General features: G+C 49.8%; 5 protein-coding genes across 5 annotated transcripts; 2 read left to right on the top strand and 3 right to left on the bottom strand.

Annotated features, from left to right (window-relative positions):
• Window positions 1–913: 913 nt before the first annotated feature.
• Window positions 914–2,135, top strand: Z518_01173 (uncharacterized protein; the record flags this gene model as incomplete). The annotated part of the gene is made up of 2 exons (XM_013421774.1): window positions 914–1,124; window positions 1,204–2,135. The coding sequence occupies 2 exons, from the start codon at window positions 914–916 to the stop codon at window positions 2,133–2,135; spliced, it is 1,143 nt and encodes a 380-aa protein (XP_013277228.1).
• Window positions 2,136–2,946: 811 nt separating this feature from the next.
• Z518_01172 (uncharacterized protein) lies at window positions 2,947–3,390 on the bottom strand (the record flags this gene model as incomplete). The annotated part of the gene is made up of 1 exon (XM_013421773.1): window positions 2,947–3,390. The coding sequence occupies one exon, from the start codon at window positions 3,388–3,390 to the stop codon at window positions 2,947–2,949; it is 444 nt and encodes a 147-aa protein (XP_013277227.1).
• A 1,714-nt stretch (window positions 3,391–5,104) lies between these two features.
• On the top strand, window positions 5,105–6,977 carry Z518_01171 (uncharacterized protein; the record flags this gene model as incomplete). Its single annotated transcript, XM_013421772.1, has 7 exons — window positions 5,105–5,312; window positions 5,367–5,446; window positions 5,498–5,662; window positions 5,836–5,857; window positions 5,911–5,963; window positions 6,012–6,176; window positions 6,225–6,977. The coding sequence occupies 7 exons, from the start codon at window positions 5,105–5,107 to the stop codon at window positions 6,975–6,977; spliced, it is 1,446 nt and encodes a 481-aa protein (XP_013277226.1).
• A 979-nt stretch (window positions 6,978–7,956) lies between these two features.
• On the bottom strand, window positions 7,957–12,819 carry Z518_01170 (uncharacterized protein; the record flags this gene model as incomplete). Its single annotated transcript, XM_013421771.1, has 1 exon — window positions 7,957–12,819. The coding sequence occupies one exon, from the start codon at window positions 12,817–12,819 to the stop codon at window positions 7,957–7,959; it is 4,863 nt and encodes a 1,620-aa protein (XP_013277225.1).
• Window positions 12,820–13,380: 561 nt separating this feature from the next.
• Z518_01169 (uncharacterized protein) lies at window positions 13,381–15,129 on the bottom strand (the record flags this gene model as incomplete). Its single annotated transcript, XM_013421770.1, has 6 exons — window positions 13,381–13,683; window positions 13,716–14,101; window positions 14,166–14,426; window positions 14,479–14,640; window positions 14,774–14,867; window positions 14,923–15,129. 6 exons carry the CDS (start codon window positions 15,127–15,129, stop codon window positions 13,381–13,383), a joined length of 1,413 nt encoding a protein of 470 aa, XP_013277224.1.
• Window positions 15,130–15,345: the final 216 nt, after the last annotated feature.

Genomic DNA, 15,345 nt, shown 5'->3' with positions numbered 1-15,345 from the left:
ACGAGAGGCTCAGGTTCGACCCTAGTGGACGCGTCGAGAAAATTCCAATGAAGAATGTGCAGGAAGGATGATATCGTCAAATTCAAAGCCGACATATCAGCGCACACCCAGTCTATCCAGATTCTCTTATCACTACTGAATACCGTAAGGCAAAGCTGTTGATTTTGGCTGCTAGAGCAAAATGAGAACGCAGATCTAGAAAGCCGACAGACAGCCCAGGTCCTTGTCTTCTGAAATTCAGAGGGACACTAATCAGGTCATGGGAAGATTCCTCGAAATGACCACGAATACCAGCAGGGAGGATCTTTTCTTACGCGCAAGGAATGCAGATTCTGCAAACCCTGGCCGGAATTTTGTGAGTGTCCTTTCGAATAGGGAAGAGAAAACAGGCGTACGGATATCCTTTTGAGCGATGACAAGGCAATCGACCATAAAACAGTCGATGATAGAGAGATCGAGATCGAAGGTCTCAACCCGACATGATTGAGAAAGCTCTCAGAGACTTGAACGCACGCATGTAAATGAGGTTCGTTGTTCGGTAGAATCGAGGAATAGCGCTGCATTGCCGACAAGAAATGTTCCCGCTTTCTTGTTGCTGAAACAGGAAGAAAGATCTTCTGATATGGTAATTCTTCCAGGGCGTATCCGGTATATTTGGCCGATTTACTGCGGACCATTACACTTGGTATGCGTGGGTCGAAAACAAAAATTTTTGGAAAAATCTTTCTCAACGATATGCATCGGTATATTGACACATTTATATTACACATATTGTATAGAGCAACTTCCTTCATCTTCCATTGAACAAGCGCTATTCCAAGGAAGACCCTAAATACGACAGTGATACATTAGGTCTCCTGCTATTGAGGCCCAAAAATCACGTCGTTCATTTAGGATCAATTGGTCACTATCCATGGGCAAGGTCAAACGACAAGACCGAAGACGCTCCAACCATCATGACAATCCAAAGTACGGCAAGCCCACAATTATCAGAAGACAACATAGTCAGACAACCGCTCAGCGGACGAAGAAAGGAGCATCTCAATTGAGTAAGCATGGCCCACCGCCAATTCGAGCAAAAGTGCCCTTTACGAAGCATGACAATATACTACTTGTCGGCGAAGGTACGTTGAATATTATCTAGCTCGTCGTCGCCCCCATTGTCCAGAATGGGGTTTCAAAACGATGCTGATGCGATTCCAGGGGACTTCTCTTTCTCTCTGTCTTTGAAACGCTATCATAAACTAGGGCAAATAACATCGACATGTTTCGACTCAAAGGATACTCTCGAGAATAAATACTCTGAAGTGCGGAATACATTAGCACAACTTCAAAGTCCAGCCGTGGAAAAAGCAGGAGACTCTCCTTTAACCGAACAAGACCCAAAGACAAACGAAGAGGAGTGGAGGAGCGTCTCTCCATCACCGTCAGAGCCTTCCGCGATTCAACGGAATGAATCCCGCGAGGAAAAACCAAAAAGGCCTCCGGTCCAGATACTTTACGGCATCGACGCAACAAAACTCTCCTCAGCACACAAAAAGGTTCTACGGCCATACTCTCCGTTTACGAAAATCGTGTTCAACTTCCCTCACGTCGGAGGACTGAGTACAGATGTTAACAGACAAGTACGATATAATCAAGAGCTTCTCGTTGGATTTTTCAAGGCTGCAAAGGGACTGTTGTCGGCTCCCAGTCGACCGGCAAAATTGCCATTGGTGGAAGATAAGAGTGACGTCGGTGACGACGACATCTCAGAACGTTCTGCCCATCACGATCGCGCCGAACCCGAGGCCGTGAATGGTCAGATTCTTGTCACCCTCTTTGAAGGCGAGCCTTATACACTCTGGAATATTCGGGACCTGGCGCGACATTGCGGATTGAGAATGATGGAAAGCTTCAAGTTTCCTTGGTCTGCATATCCCGGGTATCAGCATGCGAGAACGATTGGGGATGTCAGGACGGGAAAGGATAGAGATGACGAAGGGACACGGAAAGGGGCTTGGAGAGGTGAGGAACGAGATGCAAGATGCTATGTTTTGGAGAATCAGGATGCGGAAGAAAAAGCTCAGCAGCCTTGGAAGAAGAGAAGGAAGCACGAAGATGAAGAGGATGATGAGAGTGATTGGACATGTTGAGACGGATCTTCTGCAAGAAATAGCAGGGCACTTTTTGACCCAGGAGCGTTTCAAAATACTCGGTTTCAGAAGTACCAAACTCCTGCTTTGCTATGACTGCCAATGTGACGAGGGTGATGCCGCCTTGTGCTCATCTTCCATTCGTGCGAGCCGAGTGAAACATTACCCGTGTCTCATTCATTATACGACCCATACACCGTGAGGCCCCGGTACCCATAGCGTGAACTCGACCCTATTCACATTACCTGATACCATTTTGGCCAATCGGTGTAGTGTTCTAATACTACCCTTACAGAATTCAGCGGTATTCGAGAAAAGAGACGGAGATTGAGGAGTCACAGAGATGATTAGCCATTTTGCCGGCTGAACGACTGATCCGGTATTCGTTGTAATGATTGATGTTATGGTTTACCTAAGAACCTCATTCATTCGGTCCTGGTATTGAATCCATCGTCGCAGACTTTCTTACCTGCTCGATCATATCTACAACCATATTTTCGAAGCTAGTCCAGCCCTCTTTCTGGATTCTTAAGATATCCTCGCAATTCTTGTGCCCACAATGTCGAAGACGTTCAACCCTTGCTTCTCCTCACTCGATTACCAGCCAAATCTCTTCCTGACAATATGTGTCATCTGACTGTAGGTCGCCATATGCGGCGCGAAAATGAACTTCTGCCCCTCTGCGTTCGGCGTCCGCAATGCTAGAATATGCGCAGTCATGACATTCCTCACATCAACCCAGTTCGGTAAACCCCCCCCGGCTAATTTATCCTCCGACTTGCTTGTAGCGGTATTCCAGATAAGGCCGTTGCTATAGCTCAGCCTTTCCGTTGCTTTGGTCAGTGGCAAGATGGGTGGTCCGCCGATGTAGGTCCCGTTGATCACGCTCATCCATCAGGAAGGGTTTTACGGTGTCGTACAAGCCCCAAGCGGCTTTTTCGGCCAGCTTCTTGGAAGCGCGGGAGGTGATGAAGTCTCTATATATCTTGGCCCAGACGCTGAGGTCGAGATATGGGTCGGCTGCGGTGGGGTAAGATCTGAGGCTCCAGTCCTTTGGTATATAGGCATAGCCAGGGCGAGAGCTGTGCATAGGGTCAAAGACGACTGCAAAGGAGGATGTGATCACCACAGCTTCCAGGAACTTGACGCTGAGAGCCGATTTGAACAAGGATGTCGTACCTTGCACAGCTTGAGGGAGGCAGTCTTGTTCCACTATCCTGACGCCGACGACAAGTGGAGAGGCGATATGTGCCATATGCATGCAGCGTTGGGCGGCGCCATCGACGGCTCCTGGTTTGGCGATGTTTGAGACCTAGGCGGGCCCGAGGTCGCCGGAGATGAGTCGGCCAACGAAAATGGGTTTGAGGTTGGCAGCGGAGGAACCTGAGAGTTCTGTTGTCCCAACTTGGGGTCGTTGAGCTTTTGGAGGCTTAGGAGCTGAGGATGGCGCGTGGAGTGACATGGCAGTTTGCCCTGGTGATCAGGGCTCGAGAGGCTAGTGTGAAACATTCCATGACTGTTGAGGGACTCCTTCTAGTATAGCTGTAGGGATCGCCCTTGTTATAGAGGCGTGGCCGACAAGCACTGTTATATCCATTGCTTGTAGGGGGGCTTCGAAGGAAACCCAACAGGCTCCACTAAGCAGATACCATTTCGTACCAATACACCCAGTGGAATGGATTTGGCGGGGATAATGCCGCCGTGGCTTCGCTCGTATTGTGTTCCCAGTACGGCGTGCATAGATCACAGAGTCTTCGCCGGCCCTGCAAGTGTTTCCGCCGTCACAGAAGTAGGCTCGATCTTTCATGTTAGCATTAGACTTTCACTCAATCATGTTCGATTGGTGGCAATTATTGTACGTCAAACTTCCACCCAAGCTCCGGTACCTCAAGACTGAGCTGACATAGCCTTTGTAAAGGGCTAGCTTGGATCAGGGCCAAAGGCGGAACCGAAACCGGTGGAAATGACTCAGTAAGACGTCTCGTTTGGCCCTACCAAGTTTAGATCCACATTTCAAGTGTAGGTGCGCAGAACGGGTTGCAGGCAGAGGTCAACGCGCCGGTGGAAGCGAGAGGTCAGCGCGACGTAGAGGCTGAGGCACAGCAGCCAAACTGGGGTGAAAGCCGATTTAAGGTGATATAAGCCTAATATGTGCATGCATATCATTCTGATGATGGCTCTTCTGTTGACCTCGACGCACTAAAATATGCAAAATCTCGCTGAGTGAAGGGAAGCGATGGATCAATTATTCAGTTTCCAGACAGGAGACTGTGCTTTGTTGTAGTAGGTGAACACTGTATCCAGCGATCTTATTTTGTCCAGAAGAAGCACTGATCCAAGTGAAGAGCCCTCATGAGTCGAGAAATTCAATTGCTTACATCAAGTGACCAAAAAATGTACAACGGAGTTGACAAGGCTGTGGCCTCCTTTCCGCACAAATTCCGGCCTCGTTCTCCACTGTATACAGGTGCTAAAATGCTCAAAGAACTCAATTAGATAAGGGCGTGAACTGTTTCGCCAAGAGGTCCATCTAAATTTACATATACGAAAGAAGTCTGAGACCCCAAGAAACTCCTTTATCTACCAGGAGCTCAGCCCGTTCGCCCGCCCTCGTCTCCATTGCAAACGCAAAGAGAAACTACCCTGCTAGACAAGGCTACGTAATCTTGACACACATAAGTTACGCTCAAAAAAACAGCACCGTCTAGTCGAAGGCCGATTAGCGGCTAAGGAGAACAGGTGGGTCGAGTTGAAATAGAGGATGAGTTGCGGCTCGCAAGCGGGTGGTCTCAACTTCTAAAAGCGGCATGGCTTACGTGTGCAGTCACGTGAGATCGGGGAATTGGACGTTCCTACTTCGGTTTCGACCCCACACACTCCTGGTTTTGTCGAAGACTCCTTTCTGGCCTTTTCTGCCAAAATACCCTCCCCTTCTCTGCCTTGACCCGCGCGGCATCTTCTATCTCGCAATGTCCGACGACGCGCCTAGGAAGCGTTCGCGCTTCGATCAAACAGAACCTGAACCCCGAAAAGCGTCGCGATTCGACCGCCGCTCTCGATCCCCTTCCTCTAGGCTATCTGAATCCAAAAGAAGTCGCAGCCCCCTCGCGAAAGGCAGCCAAAGTCCTGGAGCTGGCGAAAGACGCAGTACTTCTCTCGATCCTGCTGCGGCAGCAGGTAAACCTACCAGCATCTCAACAAATCTTGCTGGATCTAACTGATGGACTACAGCTGCCGCCGCTGCTAAAATCAACGCCGAGTTGCAAGCTCGCAAAGGCATTCAGCATGTCGATGTCCCTCCTGTTCGATCAGTAGGTTTCTCGAGTCTCTGGCTCTGTGCTCCTGCTTACACTCTCTTCTAGACATCCACGCCCACACCCGCTCCGAAACCTACTACCCCTTCTGGTCCAAGCACCGGTAAAGTCGACGGCGAAATCTACATTGCGGATGGTGATTACATTAAAGACATTGAAGTCAATGACTTGCGCAATCGGTACACCTTGACTAAAGGCTCTACGCAAAAGATGGTAAATATCCCTGTTTACTGAACTGATATCTTCTGCAACGATCCAAAGGTTCGAATTGAACCCGATCAATCTGCTTCTCGATCTAAGAAGAAGCTCATCTGCCCGAAGAAAGCTCTGTCAAGAGTATACCAGATTGCCATGCTGACATAATCTGCTTTTTTATTTTTTTTTAGATCAAAGAGGAAACTGGAGCTGGTACGCTTCCTTGCGGATGTCCTTACTCTGCCAGATCGCTTACCTATAACAAGATGTTACAACGCGCGGCTCATATTATCCGGATAAGAGCATGGCTACTGCGGCGGTGAGTTTTGATTTTCGTCGATGAAATCTTGTTCCTAACAAACGGTAGAATCCACCCTTGTATCTTCATGTCACCAGCACCTCCAAAACTGGCCTCGAGAAAGCTATCGCAAAAATCGAAGAGCTCATGAAACAGGAACTTCCCAACCTTGTTGACGAGAGGCGCTTTCGTCGTAGGGAACCTGAACAGTTTGAACGGGACGAGTTTGGCCGGGTACGTGATCGAAGCCAGGCATTGGTTCGCCCGCTTACTTTGTAACAGAGAAAATGGCCTGAAGAGCGAATTCCAATCGACATGGAAAACATCCCGGGTTTCAATCTCCGCGCTCAAGTGGTTGGCCAAGGAGGTGCTTATGTCAAACACATTCAACAAGAAACTGGCTGCCGGGTCCAAATCAAAGGTCGCGGAAGCGGTTTCATGGAACACAGCACAGGCCAGGAATCAGACGAACCGATGTATCTCCATGTGGCCGGACCTCAACCTGCTCAAGTTCAAAAAGCTAAGGAACTGTGTGAAGATCTTCTAGCCAATGTGCGCGTTAATTTCGAACACTTCAAGGCTAACCCACCACCTCAAAGAATGGAGTCATACACGGATGGATATGGAGCTGATGCCAATCGTAGCTCTTATGGCGGATACGGACGAGATAGGGGTCGTGATAACAGTTACTCACACCACAGCAACAGTTACAATTCTCCATATTCCGGCACTACACCAGCCACTCCAGCGCCCGGAACATCTGCTTCTCCCTCGGATTATGCAGCACAATACGCTCAATATTATGCCAGTCAACCTGGCGGAGATCCTTATGCAGCATATGGTGGCTATCAGAACTATGTTGCCTATTATCAATACTATCAACAACAAGCTGCTGCGACTGCTGCTCAACGACCATCACCACCCCCGCCCCCTCCAGGTGATTCAAATCCTCCTCCGCCTCCAGATAATTCAGCTGCACCACCTCCGCCACCACCTTCTGGTTATTCGGCCGTTCCACCGCCTCCCGGACTGTGAGCATAATGTGGATTGATATTACTGACCAGCGCCAGAAATTGGCAAAGCCAGAAGTGTGAGCAATACTTCAAAGTTCAAAACTCTCTTCTCATACCTTTTTTTCTTTTGGCCTGATTTTCTCAGTGTCATAAAGCATCATTTGCAGACAGCAAGCGGAAATCGGTTTGTATTTCGAATTCAGCGACGGGCCAACTGTTTCAGTTGGAGAGGCAAAGTATTTCGAAAAGCAAAAGGATAATATGAGGAGCTGATCGGTCAATAGGGACCAGATCCATTCATAATTTCATTTTGGAAACAATCAATTTTGTGTGTTTTGCAGCTGACTTGAACCGGCGTAGTCGTGAACATCTGTTGGCCGTCGACCACTAATAACAATGACTACCATAAACAGGGGTCCTTGTCTGTTTTTGCTGCCATATTTTTCCTGCTCTATGACTATGAGCGTTTGACGGATTCTCTTTCAATGTAAGTGGGTGGTAGATGATATTTTCTGGTCATCTGCTCTATTCGGTCACGCTTTGTATATTCCAGATGGTTACCTACAGAACCGATCTTAGGTTGGGGTTGGGTCCGCCGAATGTGCTCAGGAGATCTCCCATTTCGAAGCCTTTGGGTCATGCGCAACGTATTGTTAGGTTCAAGATCAGGAATGTTGATTAATCTTTTGGGGGCGAGGGAAGGGGAGGTTTTTTTTACGTTGTCGATACTTTCAATGCCTTTTGGTAAAGATCATCATAAATGTATACCTACTAAAGTGCTAGTAGGCATGGTCATGTTTCTTATACATAATTGAATAGACCTGAGGGACGCTCCAGGTCCAGTAGAAGTACATAAATACGCTGTCATTTTGCAAGAACCAGGACACGGTCAACACCTTAGGGTAAGTGTCCTGTTTCTGCCTTCCTCCGTACTCCATTTGTTCACGAATACTACGCTCATTTCATGCGCGAACCATACCAGCAAATTCGTCCAAATGTATTCATTTAACCCTCCTTATTGTCGCGTTACTTGCCTTAGAACTTAGTCCCCGACTCAATCCGCCGCCGATACCTCGACCTAGTGTCGTGGGGGGCAATTTGATATTTGTCCAGGGATTTGGCATTTCGTCTTCTGGACCTGTACCCGAGCTAGTGGGAGGGACATCGGTGGTAGTATCCTCATCAACGGCAATCCCCGCACCGTTGGCGTTGTGTACGTCAGCGGTGGTGGGTACGGACGGCCTCCCCTGTGCTGTAGGGTTGGGGTTGGATGATGTAGTGGCGTTCGTGGTAGCGGTCGTAGTGACGGATTTCGAGCGCTGATGCGCCTGCGTCAGGGCCAGGAAGGCGGAGAGAGCTTTATCTGTACCCGTACCTCCAACAATACCAGCAAGGGAAGCGGTGTCAGAGCTGGAGGGTGCGAGAAAACTTGCTGAGCGGTGTATGCCGGTGTCACTACCGCTGTCAATGTTACTGGCACTGGTGAGGCCAAGGATGTGGGCGTAGTTGCGTTGCAAGACCGCAGGCGTGTTCGTTGGGAGAGGGTTTCCTTCTGGCTCCAGTTCATCGAGTAGGGAAGGAGGATATGGTACTGGAATCGAGGACAGTAATGCACAGGGACAGCCGCAGCCTGTAGGGCAGGTATTGTGTTCATTCGTCATGCCGGTGTCAGGACAAAGTTCGACATCGACATCGATTTTCGAATCATTCTCCCCGTAATCTGTAGGCGACGAAGGCTGCACAGTTTCGTCCGAAAGTCTTCGGGACTCTAATTTCTTTCCACTCTTCTTTCCAAACCATCCCCTCGCGCACTCGTAGCAGGACAAATGCCCACACGACAAGCATGGGACAGCTAAGCCTTGGACCGAGGTATTGCAAATGGCGCAGACGCTTCGTTTGGGGACCTTGAATGCCGATGACCCTGACGAGAAGGAGGTTGAAGCCGTACATTCGATATTCACGCAGTGCCAGCCGATAGGGATGTTGTTCTTCTCGATGGGCTCGAGTGGCTCGCCGCACGCACGACAGCAGCGACGAATGTGAAGGCTTGGGCTTGTGCCGCGAGATGCAGAGATTAGGGTTTTTCTCCTAGGTCGGCCGGGGAGATGAGGTTGTGGTGGGCCGGGAACAGACGCTAGGGGATGGCTAGATCCAATATTAGTTTCTGCAACTAGACCGTCGAATTTGAGGATTTCGGCCCGTTGCATGTATAATTGCCACACGTCAAGTATACTCGCGTAGCATGCTCGGTAGATTCGACATTTACTGTCGAGGACAGGGTCCAATAGTGGCGACGACGAGTATCCGTCGAGGTCGAACTTGTCTTGATTGAAGAGGTGAGTTTTGAACCCTTTGCGCTTTTTGCCAGGTTTCTTTTCTTGCTGAGTGTGTTCCGACACGTCAGAAGCTGTGACGGGCTTGACGGTTCGCCGGCTCGTTCCTGACTGTGCGGCAATTCTGTCCTTGTGGGAAGTGCGAAGAGCGGAGGATGGAAAGGATGTGCGCATGCATATATCGTGGCTGTCTTGACTGGCTGCTTCACTAGTGCTGTGGAAGGACATCCGTGATGACTGGTTGCTGCCGCCGCTTTGTGTCCCACCAAAGATTCCAGAAGAAACCCAGCCAGGAGCTAAAGAGCCGGAAGGACTGTATTTTTTGAAACTGGATGCGAAACCAGACGCTGAGCTCTGATTTGGTGGCGAGTTGGAGTATGATTGCGTTAGGGCAGACAGACTTGCACGGGCTGAGGAGTATACGATGCTAGAGGTCGTTCTGTGGCTGGGTTGGTTTCCCTCAGGAGACGTCGAAACCGGTATGGTGGTCGAATAGGGTGAGGCTTGGTCCATTGAATCATCAGCCACGAAGCCAGCTGCACGAGATGATAGTTGGCTTCCTTGACGACTTAGGCTATTGAATGTTCTTCGTTGACTGTGAAGAGTCGGACCGCTTGCTGAGGTGTGCATGGTCGGGTTTGGATGGACGTTGATCGAATCGATGAGCACATATCCTTCCGGGGCGACTTCGCTCTGCAGGAATGATTTCGCCACAGCCTTTGACGGAAAGTAATCGGATCGAATGAGTGAACCATCGTTTGAGGGAGATGTGAGTGACTCGGCGACGAAATCTCCTAGTCTAACATTGAGAACGGAAGCAAAGACACAAGACATCATAGCAAGCATTTGTACGTCTCCAAGCCTCTCAAAATGGTCGAAGATCGCGGGGAGAAGATAGGTCGATCCCAAAGGATGATTCCCCCAGCGTGTTCTCCCCAGAGCCTTGTCGCTCTTAAGATCAGTAACACCATGGTCACGGCGCGGGATCCTGGCCGCAGCCCTTGCGATGATTGAAATATCATCCGCTGCAGTCTGGCTCAGGTCGGGTACGACTTCTAACGGAACAGCGTCATCTAGAACCAGTCCCAACAGTGTCCACGCAGAGGCGAGATCGTTCAAAGAAGCATTTCGAGCAACATTTGCATTATGCTTGCAGACTTCTTGGCCATTTCCGAAAATCTTATATTCCACTGCCAACTCGCGTTTCGAAGGGATGAGATCAACGAAATCGTGAATCGACACAACACTTTTTCGAGGAACCTCGGTCAATTTATTGATTCCTGTCGTGGAATGATTTGATCTGTCGGGAGATCTAGAACGTTGTTGCAATCCAGAGACGCCAGCGCGGTATGACGGGACGCCACGGACATTTTGCTCAGTTTCGAAAGAGGAGGAAGAGCCACTGGAAGATTTCCAAGAAGAGTCCGAGGTCTCGGATCCGGAGTCGTCGTCGGCTGTTTTCGTCCCTGATGTCGCTTTGCGCGCCGGTGAGCTAGCATGTAAACGTCCGAATCCTTCAAACAACCTGCTTGATTCTGAGTCTTCGAGATCTCTAACACCGAGTGTGCTCAGGAACGAAACGGGTTCCTTTCCTTTCGCGGGAAAGAAGCAGACGAGTTTTCCCGTTTCAGACCACAATGCTCCACAGCCTTTGGCCAGTGGCACCAAGATATTTGCCGACGCATCCAGTCCGTCTCGCACGCCGTCCAGTTGATCATCATCGTCGCTACTAGAATCATCCACTGGGATAGGAGTGCCGGTGTCCAATACTTTCGACTCAGTCAACGATTCTCCGAGCACCCATGCCACGATCTGCTCTAGATTCTGCTCCCGGAGGAGATATCGAAGGACAGCCTCAAGGCACCCTCTTTTCCTCGAAGCATACGTTTCTGAAATGGTGTGGAGTCCCGTTGTGATGATGTTATGCGTCGAGTCATCCACAAATCCAGATTTGTGCAAAGAAAGCACCGCATTGGCATTTCGAGGGTATAACTTCGGAAACCGCATTTCCACTCTGAGGTAAACCTGACTCTGGTCTTCACCCCAAGGCGCCTGCAAAGACATGACAGCCTTGCGACGAGAGATGTCAACCGCCTCAAAGTCCACGTTCTTGAATTTCTCGCCGACTTGTCGAATCTCTTCTGCTAGAGCATCAGGATCCCAAGAGGATATCTTCACATTCTTCAACCACGCTATAGGATCGGCACTCTGTCGATGGTTGCCTCGCCCGTGCATGCCTGATCTATGAGCATGACGACCTCCTTGTACCCAACCTCGAAACTGTGACACCGGCACTTTACTCATGCCCACGTTTGTGCTCACGCGAGCACGAAACTGCAAATTGTGACTGGATCGAAGGAAGTTTTCGCTTCGAGGGGTCGGTTCCGATAATAGGGAATCAGTGTCTCCGGGCTCATCTCGAAAGGTCCGGTAAACGGCGCCTTTCCGCGTGAAATTCAAACGTTGAACTTTGGAAACTCCCTTTTCATAGCCAATATCGGCATAAACCTCTGAATCAAGAGCATGCAGCCTCAATTCTCGGTCCGTACCCCAGGTCACGAGCTGAAAATCTCGATGGTCCACACCATCCACGATCGTACCTCGCGGACGCCACAGGAATTCTTTGACTTGGCCTTCATGTCCCGCAAATGTTGCGACCGGACGAACTGGTCCGCTTTCGAGGACCCCGTTCATGGCCCGACGATCGTAAAGGTGCAAGTCGCTGTTCCCGCGTTGTGGCATAGCCAGAAGCCCCCATCCAAACGGAGTATGACGCGCTCTCCAGACCGGGAATGGAGTTTCGATAATGCGCTCTGGCAGATCCTCCGGATTATCAAAATCCCAGAACTTGATCGTCTTGTCCAGAGAACAAGTGACAATTTTTTGGGGCTGATACCGATTCCAATCGACTCCGTAAATCTTTGTTCCATGTGCTTCAATTGTCTTGACAGGATAAGCTCCATTTCTAGCGTCCCAGATGTGGAGAAACTTGTCGTGAGAACTGGCAATGACGTGTTCATCCTGTCGGCTCCACTTCACCTGTGTTGCGCCAGCAAACCAATCCGAGAAGGAATTGACCGGCCTCAACGGAGCCCTGAGATCCCAACAATGCACGAAACTGTCCACAGCACAAGTGGCAAGAACATCGGGATTATGCGCCGAGAAATTAATATCTGTGATGGCGCGGGTATGGCCATGAAGAACGAATTCGATGCAGTCCTGCCATGAACGGGCTTCCAGGTTCCAGACGAGAGCCTTTTGATTCGAGGTGCTGATAATCCAATAATCGCGGGCGGCAAATGGGGACCATTGGACATCAGCAACTTCCCAAGGAGTGCGGTGAGGAAGATAGCGAGGAGGTGAATAGGGCGAATCTAGGTCGATAATGTGAAGTCCTTCCTTAGAAGCCAGGGCAACATCTCGACCGCTTGGGGAAATGGACATGGATCCAACGGGCTGTTCGAGTCGGAAGGATGCATCTTGACCAAAGGTTTCGCTCTCGAATGCGGAGGCAGGGCCCTGGGGAGCCATGTCGTCGGACTGTCTGTTCTTATCGCGACTCGGGAGTCTCTAAAGCGCACCTCCTTGAGATCCATCCAATTGTCATGTCGGCCTCAAATATCCTCACTAATGGATCTCCGCCAAAGAGTAGAGGGCGGCATCACACGGCTTGTCATCATCTCAAGGCACGCATCTAATATTTAGGTAAAAAACTTTTCCTCGTCAGCGACGTGCTATTTAGCATCAAAGAGCTCGGTGTGAGCAGCTGCTTGTGAGTATGTGAATCGAAAGCAGTGAAAATCACAATAGCAGTGAATGTGTAGATGTGGTGTTTTGATGTCGCGATTGTTGAAGCCCGATGAAGGGTCAGATGAAGTCTCCATCTCAATTTGGCGGGTGATGCTGCCGCTTTTGCCTTTGTGCCAAGAGGTCTTGGTTCAGCCTTGTTCAGCCTCGTCACAATTTGTTAGATAGGCTGCTACGGAAAATATAATTGTGCTCAGATTCTGGTTCGGAGATCTTCATAACCTCAACAAATCATCCTAGGAGTTCAGGAATACGGGATATTCTCTTCATCTTCCTGCGCCATACCTACAAAGCGTACCTGTACTGGGGGTGAAAGTCGCACAAGTCTTCAATAGTCTTGAGTGCCTCCTCATCCAATTGACCTCTTTCCTCAAACTCTCGGGCCCGTTGATCCCGGGCCGCATTCGCTTTGGTGGCCATGACGAGCAACAACATGGTACACGTTACCGCAAGAACATAGAACCCCAGGGCAACCCCGTGCCCTTTGAAAAAGCAGGGCGGAGAGTCATACACTTGTGTTGCGATAATACTCTCGGACTGAATAAATATCTGACTGAACCAAGCAGCAGTTGCACGTTTTGTGAAACCCTGTGGAATGTCATCAGCCAGGCAACACTGACGACTAGGCCTGGGTATGCACCGGCGAGGACAAAGCAAGCTCCAGCGAGGAGTGCGATTTTGTTCGTGGTTGTTAGCAGTATGACAAATCCGATCATCGTGATGCAGTGACATCCAAAAGCCACCCACGCCTTGCGGTTGAGGCGATCGGACAGGAAAGAGATCGACACGAGAGTTGCGAGGCCAAAGGCGTAGGGAGTCATCGTGTAAAACTGGGTGTCGAGGGCCGAGAACCCGAATTCTTTAATGAAAGTAGGCAGGAAGACAGAGAATGCTCCGATTCCAATTCCTTGACAACCTACCATGGCAGAGCCAAGGTAGAGCTTGGGATCTTTGAGTGCAACAAGGATCTGATGATAACGAGGGCGGCGATCATGGGTATTTTGGCCTTGTATTTGATGTCAGAATGATCTCGACAGACAAACTGCCGGGAGACAGTGGATTGATAGCACGTACTCGCTCGAAGTCTTGAAGCGATAATCCGGCGCTCATTCTCGGACCGAAAATGAGGCTTCCCTCCTCCGCCACAGTATCCGGAAGTGCGGGAAGGAGGGCAACCATAGTCATGGCGAAGAAAATGGTAATTGCGCCCTCCACGATGAATAACCACTGCCAGGCGTGCAACCCAAGGTCACCGTCAACATTTTTCTGCAATTCGTATGCGATAATACCACTAATGGCCCCCGCAACAGGGCTCATTCCATAGATTGCAGCTGTGTAGCACGTAAATACTTGGCCGGTAAGAATCGATATATATATACGGACCCGTCCTTAATGACAACTCATCCGGCCGATACCAAAGGCTGATGTAAAGATATGCATTTTTGACAAAGGCCTCGGCAAGACCGATCAGAACCCGAAGAACCATCACTGGGGCATAGCTTTTTGCGGAAACCATGGCGCATGCGAAGACACCAAATAGAACGGCTGGAACGCCGATCACGCAGCGAGGATGATATATGCGCAACAATAAACCCGCCGGTAGTTCGACGATCATGTATCCGACGACCACGGGAAGTTAGCATTGATGACGGTTGCTTTGGAGGAAAAGGCTTCTTACAAAACATCATTATACAGTTATAGAACTGCTGGCTAGTCAATCCGAGGTCAACCTGCATACCCATGACACGAGCGTTTCCAATCTGGTCACGATCCTACAAGGAGTCAGTAACAACGTCAGGGGGATCAGGTCAGGTCATTAAGGCATACCAGAAACCCCGAGAAAAGGCCGCCCGATAACAATGGTAAAATAAGCAGATCTTGTTCGAGTACCAGTCGCCGCTCCTCTTTCGACTTTACGTGACGAATTCGAATATCATGATGAGCGTCGGTCGCTTTCTCTTGGCCAGGGGAGACATCGCCGCCGCAGTTTTCTACCTCGACAATCGAAGTTTTATCAATGGGTTGCTCAGACATTGTACTTTTTGACTACGGAAGAGATGATGTTTTTTGGCAGGGTGAAGATGAGAAGATATTTCCAGTTTGGTCGGGGATAAGGGTCAATTATGTGGATTCGAGACACCGAGGTCGAGGACCGAGATCTTCCCCTGACTCCAGACCCCGGATCGCTTCCCCGGTAGAGTGGGTGGGATCTGGGACTTGTCCATGAGAGAAAAGTTGCGAGTCGATATC

This window comes from Rhinocladiella mackenziei (genome assembly GCF_000835555.1).
Source record: "Rhinocladiella mackenziei CBS 650.93 unplaced genomic scaffold supercont1.1, whole genome shotgun sequence".
Lineage (NCBI taxonomy): Eukaryota > Fungi > Ascomycota > Eurotiomycetes > Chaetothyriales > Herpotrichiellaceae > Rhinocladiella > Rhinocladiella mackenziei.
The sequence above is the reverse complement of the archived record's forward strand: the minus strand, read 5'-3'. Positions and strand labels throughout refer to the sequence as shown.